General features: G+C 45.9%; 1 protein-coding gene and 1 non-coding gene across 2 annotated transcripts; one reads left to right on the top strand and one right to left on the bottom strand.

Annotated features, from left to right (window-relative positions):
* Positions 1-7,183: 7,183 nt before the first annotated feature.
* Positions 7,184-7,834, top strand: LOC136351853 (uncharacterized). The gene is made up of 2 exons (XM_066304275.1): positions 7,184-7,416; positions 7,573-7,834. Exons 1-2 carry the CDS (start codon positions 7,184-7,186, stop codon positions 7,832-7,834), a joined length of 495 nt encoding a protein of 164 aa, XP_066160372.1.
* Positions 7,550-7,656, bottom strand: LOC112936489 (small nucleolar RNA R71). The gene has a single exon (XR_003238794.1). It is a non-coding gene; the product is annotated as a small nucleolar RNA R71 (small nucleolar RNA).
* Positions 7,835-10,536: the final 2,702 nt, after the last annotated feature.

Raw genomic sequence — 10,536 nt, 5'->3', positions numbered from 1 at the left:
GCGTAGCTGCGTGGGGCGACACGGATCATAGCTGGACCGGCCGACCCTCCCTGCCTAATGGGTGCGTCCACCACTGTAGAGAGCTAATGTTGCCAAACTAACCTTTGTGTTCAATCTAAACCACAAAATAGAGCCTACCAAAAGGTTGGTAGGGCACAAATTGCACATCAATATTTAAAATGTCCCTTTCTCTTCTTAAATAGAGGTACGGTGTGTGCAATGGCGTCAGGAGTGCACCTAGCACAATACGCACGTGTCCCCACGCCTCCACCACTAAGCACTAAGCATAATTTGTTATAATAAAATAATAAATAAATAGATGCGTTGAAAGTTTTAATATATAAGTTCAAAGTTTCAAAAGTTAAATTGAAGGTTTCAGTTTTGAGTTGAAAAGTTTCAAAAATTCGAGTAGTGTTTTCTAAAATTTCGAGTTGAAAGTTCAAATTGTTAGCAGAAACTTCCAAATTTGGGTTGAAATTTTGAAGTTGTCAGGGTTACGAATAAGGCATACCCTCTATCCTATGACTTATGGAACATCCCGATAAGGTATACCTTCACATGTACGGGTTGTTTCCGTATACATGTAACACCCTGAAAATTCGACGACAACAATCTAAACTCTAAAAATATGGGCCTTCAAAAACTTTTTAAATAAATTGCATCATGCCAATTTTCTCCGCCTATTTCATTGGAATTTGGTTTCGAAGTTTATCAATAACGAATAAGGAATAATTAATTAGGAATAAAACCTAAAATTAAATTGGCAAAAGAAATAATTAAGATATAATTTAAAATAAAGATGAGGTGAGGATAGAAATGAATAAAATATTATTGCGACCATATTTGTATCAATTAAATTTAAATGCGATTGAATAGGAATTTACTCTAATTAAATTCAAGTAAAATTTTATAAAAATAAAATATCGGTAAAATAAATCTAGAGTGGATCCATTGGTTGGAATAACACAAATATTGAATAAACCATATTTATGCAAAATTTAGGATTTATAGAATCAAATTTAAATAATAAATAGGCTAAAATCGGGTTAAATAAGAAAAGACACTGTTCATTGCACTCTAGGTGCTCGACGTGGTCCCTTAACCCAGCCCCTCCTCTTTCCCCTCTCTCTGTCGCCACCGTCACCACGCGCCGCCGCCCGTCGCGCCTGGCCGCCTCGCGCCTCAAGCCGCCGCGCGCTGTCGCCATCGTCGCCTGCCGCCGTGCCGCCGTCGCCATCGCCGCCTATCGCCGTCGCCATCCCATCGCCGCTGCCGCGCCGCGCGCCGTCGCCCCGCGCCTCGAGCCGTGCCGTTGCCGCGCCGCGCGCCGTCTCGTCGCCTCGCGCCGCGCGCCCGCCGCCTCGCTCCCCGCGCCACTGCCACGTGCCTGGCCGCCTCGCGCCCCGAGCCGCGCCACGCCGTCGCCATCGCCGCCCGCGTGCCGCGCGCCGTCACATCGCCGCCCGTCGTGTCGCCGCGCGTCACCAACGCCCCGAGCCCCGCGCCGCGCCGCCCGCCGTCGTGTCGCCGCGCCGCCGTTGCGTCATCCCCCTTTCTCTCCCTCTTTCCCCTCTTCCCTATAAACACCCCCACCCCTCTCCATTGTTCCCCACTCCATTTTCCTCTTCCTCCCCTCTTTCCCTCCACCGCGCCGCCGTCCTCGCACCGCCGCGCCGCCGCCCTCGGTGTGCCGCCGCGCCGCACCGTGTGCCGCGCCGGGTGTCGCCGTCGGCTTGCGCTGCCGTCGCCGTTGTCGCCGCCGACCGCCGCTGTCGGTAAGCCGCCGCCTTTTCCCCCCCTTGCGTCCACCGCTTTCGCCGCCGGGAGGGCAAAGAGCCGAGAGAGAGAGGAAGGGAGAAAGGAGCTGGGAGAGAAGAAAGAAAAGAAGAGAGAAAGAGGAGAGAAAAGAAAAGAAAAAAATAAATAGAAATTAGGGGAGATCAGGGAAGTTTAGAAAATTTAAAATAATTAGAATTTAATTATAGATTAATTATAGTTGTAGAATTACAAAATTTAATATAAATTATGGATTATTCTTGGCAATTTCTATAAGAAATCAATTCGCGGTAATAATTTAGATGTAGTTAATGACTAAACAAATAGATGAATTCTTATAGATTATTATAGATTATTTTTGGGTAATCCCTATAAGTAATCGATTCACGGTAGAAATTCGGATTTAATTACTAGGGATTTTAGCCATGTATTATATTTAATCATTTAGTCATAGACTAAATTAAATCGTATAATATTTCTAGGATTTCGTCCGATATTTAGCTCGCGATAGAAATTTCTAACCTATTATATGGATATAATGCTCGGGTAGATTAAATTAAAAACTTATGACAACAAAATATTTATACCCGCAAAATAGTTTGAATCGAAATTGGGTTTGCCTTAGTTCGCGAATAGTAAAGTTAATATAAAGGAATCGACTTTCATTTGGATTTATTTGGATTTTTATTTGAATTCTGAATTCAAATCAATTTTCGCACGTAACTATAGAGCCCGAGGGAGTTGCGGATCCAAGCGATGGTCAAGACCCGCAAGACTTTGAGCAAGGCAAGTCATCACTATTCTTTGAACATGTTGATCCCAATTACGAAATTATTTTTATTTACAAATAAAAATTGCATGCAATGATGAACATTCTACTTGTGATTATGCCATGCCTTGATTATTGTTTACCCTTAAATCCTTGTAACCATGATTTACGTATAAGTCCCTAGTCAACTATGACAAATGCTTAGAAATGCTACTCTAGATTTATGCATACTCATATTTATCAAATGCTATATGCTTGGGCAATTACCTTTGGGAAGGTAATTGAGATGCGGCATGTGGAGACATGAGCGCCACATTGCCATGATGTTGATGATATGATTTGTGAAAGGAGAAATAAAATTAAACAACTGTTTTCGACTGGGGCGGACGGAGGATTTGGGTGGTATCTGGAAAAGGCTAGTACCGTCCCCGGTCAATTAAGGACCGAGCCATGAAGTTAAGCATGAAACGACCCCCGTACAATCGTACTTCTCGTATGGGTATAGACCTAGCGGATTAGATAGCCGAGCGGAGGCAGTATCCCTGCATAGATGGTTCACCCCTGAGTGAGGCAGGTGCGCTACGGTGGGACAGCCGTTGAGGTAGGGCCGAGAGGCGTGCCCTACATCGGTGTCGCTATAGGTAGGACTGCCATAAGTGTGTGAGAGAGAGAACTTAACTTGAACCATAATTCAATATGTGTGTGAGACTTCTCTTTCCCGGGAGCGCCAGAACTCCTCTCACTGCTAGAAACATGGACGCCTAGAGTGCATGAGGATTTAAGTTCATGGAGCGGGTACTGCCAATGCGAGGTTATCGAAAAGCTTTGCCGTGACGCGTCCCATGTGTTGGGACGAGGCTTATGTGTTGGGCAGTCACGGAGTGCGGGTAAAGTGTACATCCACTGCAGTGTAAGTAAATCAAATCTATTCGAATAGCCGTGCTCGCGGTTATTGAGCATCGGGACATGTATTACACTTGGCTAGACTCTAAATTCTTAACTTGTGTGGAATGGGATATTGCATGATGATTTCTATGCTAATGGAGCCACTTCCTAAGAGGCGGGAAGGTGAACGTCCTCAGAAAACCATGACGACTCAATGGCGGGAAGCTATCCTTGGGATCACAATGGATGGTGGACAGAATCGTCATTGTTTAATATGAACACTGGTAATAAAATTTGATCAGTCTGTGCTAGGTCTTAGGTTTGTGAAAGGAATTACAAAACTTGCTTTGCGCAAAAGAACCATAGTCATCCTTTGAATACCCCTGTCATATGCATTGTTGCTGTGGTGGCTTGTTGAGTACGGTTGGTACTCACCCTTGCAATATACAAACTTAATCAGAGGCCGGAGATGAAGCTTCGGAGGATCCCTATGCCTATTACCAGGAGGGTGACGAAGACGATGGTGCTCAGTAGGTCTTAGTTACGGTCGTTGCCTGTGGCAATGGCGTGCCGCTGCCTTAACTCCGCTGCCTTACCTTCTTCTGTTTTTGGAATGTATTCCAGACCGCTCGGTCCGATGATTTAAGACTATGCCTGCGGGCTTATGATGTAATAATTCGTACTAGACACTCGTGTATGTGCACTTGGTATTTCAGCTATGAATTCGTGTGTACCAGACTACTCGATCCAGGGAAATGGTACTGTTTACACGATTGATTCCTGTTATAAAAAAAACGGGGGTCCACAATACGCCATTAGGAATCTATCTTAAATTATGAAAAATATCTCTATGAGTTAAGAAATTGCCGGAGTCCTACTCGGAAAGGGTAAAATCTCTGGTTATATCGTGCCAGTTTACATATCCCTAAGTCTTACTTGGGAGTCAAGGTATTCCACGGTATAAAAGGGACCCCTAGGGGGAGGCGAAGGGCATCGAATCTCATCGCCAACACACCCACCAAAGTTTACGAAGCAGGAGTACGTGGAGCCGACTTGCCGGGAGGTCTTGTCGAATCCCTCGACTACGATCTCGTCGGTATCGCCTGTTTCAGTTACTCTCTTTGTAATCTGTTTTCATCATCATCAATCCCATATAAACTGGATTAGGGCTATTACTTGACAAGGGGCCTGAACCAGTATAATCCTTGTCTTTTGTCTGCTTTGATGTTGTACTACGTAGACCCCTGCTCCAACGTACCCCAATACTCTATTCATCCGGTCCATGAGTATCACTCGTCGACAGTGGCGCGCCAGGTAGGCAGACTTGGTGCTCAAGGATCTACCAGTATGACTTCAAGACTTTCCGACAACAATGTCACCGCCAGCATCGATCAAGGAGCTTCTACCTCGACACCGCTGGTGTGGACTCAAGTCGGATCCATTGTCTTTCCGGTCTATACCATTACACCAATGTCGACTGGCCCAATCATCATCGGGAACGAGAGAGGTACAACAACGACTGAGAGAAACGACAACCCGCCGACAATTCCTCCCACTTAGGTGGAGAACGGAACATCGATGGCCCCAATACCTGGGAGGAACCCTCAGGCAGCTGAATTTCACCTCCATGTGAAAGATAAAAGCCGACAAGGATGACCACCCTAAAACCGAGAACTTGGTGTCCTGTGCATAAGACAACCAAGCATACTCTCGAGGGCTGCCCGGTGATACTCCACGTGCAAGCTAAACTCTACACCTGTTGGGAACGAGGGATTTAGTGTACTTCACCGACGGGAGCCACCTACTGTCCGATCCACACATCTAGATCTCATGATCTTACAAGCTGCAGAATCTTCCTCAAAACCCTCAAACCACCGCATCATCGCGTCCAACAACCACGAGTTCCAACCCCATGTGTTGCCAAGGAACCAGATGCGGCGCCAATCCCAGATCGGTTTGTGGGGTTCGTTGGCACTGTTGACGGTCGTTATCGATCAGTTTCGACCGTCAATATTATCAGAATAGAGGAGAACTAGTGATGCTTGCAATGCATAAATATGTTAGAATAATAATATTCCCCTAGTAGTAGGTATACTAACCTTTCTGTAGAGAATGACAATAAAGTGGAGGAGAATCGACATCAACTCAGACGATAAATCAATCGGACGATGTCGAGAACTAGACTTATGTATGAATGGGCCAAGAACTCAGAATTGACACGATGAATTGGGTCAAAATTCACAAGTCTACAAAGTGAAGCAATAGAGGAGGCCGCCAGCCGAAGATGGGCCAGGAAGGCCCAGCCCATGGTTCGGTCGAACCCATCCTGGCACCGTTGGATGCAGGGTTCGGCGTGGACGTCCAAGATTGCATCCCAATGATGGTTGGAGGGCACTTCGGACAATTCCCCTTCCACAACCGTCATAACCACCTCTATATAAGGACTTCACTCTCTTCACTTCAACACACACCTCAAGCAATAGCTCTCTCATTTCTCTCAAGTTTAGTTTAGTAATATCTAGCTAGTGGAATAGGAATAGAGTAGAAATCATGAGTCCGGAAGCCTTCGGAAGAGTTCGGATATAGCTCTAGTAGGTTTTCTCTTCTCTTTTGTAAGCTTTGTACTTTTATTAGAATACTCTTCTAAATACATTTATGGTATTGAAATACTTTCCAAGTATATGAGTACCTACTTTACATTATGTTCATGTTATACTGAATATATGGCTAGCTTATCTGGGATATGCTTTGGTGTGGGTATAATGTTTGCTTATGCAATTACTCTATGTCATGACGATGATATTAGAGTAGTATCTGGTAGTTTAGACGTGGTGTCTAGATTACGGGATATCATTATTTGGGGTTATATATTGCGGATGAGAGGTGGGCCGCTGATGGTGACAGCTCAGTACGGGTATTGCTCCGCGCCAGTATATAATCCGAAGTTAATTCGATGGGGAGGGTATTCCTCCGTATTTAGACCCGGTTATATGGTCATGACGGGTTGTCGTAAGGAACTTGGCAGTCAGGGGTGGCTTCTCGAAGTACCAGGAGGGCATCGGATAGAGGGTATTAGCTAGTATATCAGTTAACTAGAATGTATGGATACTATGTATATTAGAAGTATAGGAATAGATTTTTTTTTCTCTTTCCTTTCCACTTAGCTCAGATAATATATTATGAGAATGAGTAGTAATGCTTGTGTGTCACTCTACCCTTGGATTATCTTAACCCATGCTTAGAATTTGATTATCACAAGTAATATATAAATTATTAGTTGAGTTCTCTCTACATGATCTTCCCACGGGATAAAATAAATACGATACACTTGGAATACCCTCGGGTAAAATTCTACAATGGTATATCCATGCGCTTGTGGATGAACTCTGTAACCATAATATACCAGGAGTTTTTCTGCGCCATTGCTGGGAATTATATTTCTAGTAATGTTGTTAAGAAATGCCAACAAGCATTTCTGGCGCCGTTGCCGGGGAAGATTCATAATAGAGATTACTTGAACTAATACTTTATATTTACCTCTGTATAATCATTTTACTTTTTGCAGGCTAACCTTGGTTGTTTTCACTGTTTGCTGTGGAAACAGGGTAGTGCATGACTGGTTTCATCCTGCCGGAAAACTTCAAAGAAAATCCAGAAGCTTTCTTCCGGATCGTCATGCCGCGAGTCGTTGCTCCGCAGAAAACTCTACCGACAGAGAAACCAGCCGTACCAGCGCCACCGACCTTCAAGACTATGGCCAGCAAGACTCTTCGCGAGTTCACTGCTCCCTCTGCTGACAATGTGGCCATAAGGCAACAGGTCAACATAGGGGACGTGGATTTTGACTTGAAGTCCAGCCTCATCATGATGGCGCAGGCTAGCCCGTTCTGTGGCAGGCCTAATAAGGATGCCAATGCTCATCTGCAACAGTTCCTGAAGATCTGTAGCACATACACCATCAAGGGCGTCAGTCCCAACGCCGTCAGGTTGTGACTGTTTCCGTTCTCCCTTCTTGGGAGAGCGAAGCAGTGGTTTTATGCCAACCGTGCTGCCGTTAACACCAGGGACAAGTGCTCTACGGCATTCCTCTCAAAATTCTTCCCGATGGGCAAAACGAATGCCCTTCGTGGACGAATTTCCAGTTTCCAACAGACAAGGGACGAGTCCATTCCAGAAGCATGGGAACGACTGCAGGAGTACGTGGCCGCCTGTCCTCATCATGGGATGGACGACTGGCTGATCCTGCAGAACTTTTACAATGGGCTCACCCCAATGTCCCGCGATCACCTGGACGCGTTTGTTGGAGGAGCCTTCTTCTCTAAAACGGTTCAAGGAGCCGTTGAACTCATAGGGAAGATGGTCTCCAATGTGGGTTGGAGTGAGGAACGACTCCAGACCCGTTAGCGAGGCATGCACACCGTCGAGGAGACGGAGTTACTTGCTACCAAGCTGGACCTCCTCATGAAACGCTTGGACGACCACGAGAAACAACCACAAGGCACCGTCAAGGCCTTAGACTAACACGTCACGTGTGAAGTCTGCAGCGGCACGGGTCATTCTAGGAACGACTGCCCGGAAACCCGTGAGGAGGCGATGTACATGGGCAACAACAACGGGTATCGTCCACAAGGAGGTCAGGGGTGTAACCAACCACGCCCATATTATCTAGGAGGTAATAATAACGGTAACTTCTCTAACCAACCCTCCTTGAAGGATCTTGTTTTTGCGCAAGCTAAAACCACTGATGTGCTAAGCAAAAAGCTTGCTGCTAATGATAAGATCTTAGAGAACATAAATGTCAAGCTAGATGGCTTTGCTTCCGCATTTCAAAACCAGCTGAGCTTTAATAAGATGATAGTAACCCAGTTTGCTTAGTTGGCATCTTTAGTCCCTGCAAATGAATCCGGGAGGATTTCGGGGCAACCCGACGCCTCCACTGAAAATGTCAAGGCGATCACGACAAGGGGAGGTAAGTCCACTCGTGGTCCGCCATATCCTAACCCTGCAGAAACTAATGAGATATCAAAAGGAGCGCCATCTAGTGACTCGGTTGACATGGAGGTTCTGCCAGAAAAGACTATGCCGCAGGAGTATTGAGACACACGGTTGCTGCCGTTTCCTCAATGGGGTAGGAAACCATCAGTGGACGAGCAATTCGCTCGTTTTATTAAAGTAATCCAGAAGATCCACATCAACGTGCCGTTGTTGGACGCTATGCAAGTGCCAACATACGCCCGTTATCTTAAAGACATACTCAAGAACAAGAGACCGCTCCCAACAACAGAGGTGGTCAAGCTGACGAAACAATGTAGCAATGTGGTACTCCACAAGCTCCCGGAGAAGGAATCACCTGCTCGATCGGGGCACAACAATTCGACTAGGCCTTGTGCGACCTTGGAGCCAATGTTAGCGTCATGCCAAAAGACGTGTTCGACAAACTCAACTTCACGGTATTGGCACCAACACCGATGCGCCTTCAACTGGCTGATTCATCAGTCCGTTACCCGGTAGGGATAGCAGAGGATGTGCCTGTCAAGATACGGGATTTCTTCATCCCGGTTGATTTTGTGGTGCTAAACATGGACACGGGGAAGGAGACGCCACTCATCCTTGGGCGCCCGTTCCTTAGCACCACAGGAGCCAACATTGACGTGGGAACGGAGAGTATCCGTTTCCACATCAACGGGAAGGAAGAGAAGTTTGAGTTCCAACCAAGGATGGACAATGCTCCATGGTCAGGGTAAAGTACGGGCCGAACCCACAGAATATTTAAGTGGTCGAAGTGGAGCCACCCAAGACGGACAGCCTGGTGAAGTTTATGCAGAATTTCCTGGAGAAGGAAACAACGATGCCCAGGAACCGTTATTGGAGGATGCCGGCCAAGAAGTTAGAGCAGCCGACTCAGAAGAAGCCGTCTTCCGCACCAAAACCAAGAAAGGCATGGAAGGAAAAGCCAAAGAGGCCCGCTCCATCACCTCCGGAGACAGGTGGAAAATCCGTGAACTAAATCAGAAGGAGGTACGGTCTTGCACGTCGGACTTTAAACGACGCGACCTTTGCCAACAGGTAAATTGGTTTGTATCCGCATATTTGCTTTCAACAATTTGAATTTTTGCATCATCACATGTTTGAATTTCAAATTTGCATTTAGGATTTTTGAATTTTGAGGAAATTCTTCAAATGAATTTTTTAAGAGCAAACAAAAAAAAATTTCAACGAAAATTAACTGTGCCACGACCACACTGACCGTTTGAATCCAACGGCCGAAAGTGGGGCCGGTTGGGCCCACCAGGGGTTCGGCCGAACACCCTGGTTTGGCCGAACCGGCCAGGCAACTGCTACCAGCCGCTTTTGGCAGGGTAACAGCTAGTGGGTCCCACATGTCATTTCTGTCCGTTATGGGTACCCTATAAGAGCCAGCCGGCCGAGAGAGGGAATTCCACCCCATTTCAACACATTTTCATTCCCTCTCCAAAGTTTGCTCTCAAGTTCATTCAAGCTTTGATAGTTTCCCTCAAATTGAATTATTTAGTTGCATATATACAAGTTGCTTTGGTGAAACTAACTGGCGGGTGAAATTCTTGTCATTCCTAACCCCCGCCGAGTTAGTCCGTTCTTGCTCTATTGTGCAGTATGAGGAGGCAACTGTCTTGTCTGTTCAAGGGGTTTGGCTCTTCATCAAGTCATCATGGCGAATCTAGCACTCATTCATTAGCTGATGTCTCGATGGAAGACGCCGAAGCTCCGCGATGACTCCTGAACGACACCGACCTCGACCTTGTCAGTGATCGGGAGAGACAAGCCTACTACATGCTGAGCGACCGGGAATATGCTCACACTCAAGAATACTCTCTGGAGCTGCTGAAAAAGATAGGTTTGGATGTTGAATTTCGTTCTATTTGGAAAGCTGTTGGTTGGCAGAGATTTGTTGTGGTAGATGAGCCTGGTTCTCGTTTGCTTACTTTGCAATTTCTATGCACTTTGAAAGAAATAGAAGATAATATTTCTTTTCGCTTTTTCTGTAAGGAGTTCACACTCACATGGAAAGGGTTAAGTACACTTCTTGGTTTTCACGATTCCTGTAAAATCGATCTCCAGAAAGGAAT

The sequence above is a fragment of the Oryza sativa genome, chromosome 9 (assembly GCF_034140825.1).
Source record: "Oryza sativa Japonica Group chromosome 9, ASM3414082v1".
NCBI lineage: Eukaryota > Viridiplantae > Streptophyta > Magnoliopsida > Poales > Poaceae > Oryza > Oryza sativa.
This window is presented reverse-complemented; position numbering and strand designations above follow the sequence as displayed.

Excerpts from the sequence above, each read along its gene's own strand:
- LOC136351853 (XM_066304275.1), top strand. The coding sequence starts at position 7,184 with ATGGCCAGCAAGACTCTTCGCGAGTTCACTGCTCCCTCTGCTGACAAT. Across the intron at positions 7,417-7,572 it reads GTCAGTCCCAACGCCGTCAG|TTTCCAACAGACAAGGGACG; the intron begins GTTGTGACTGTT and ends ACGAATTTCCAG.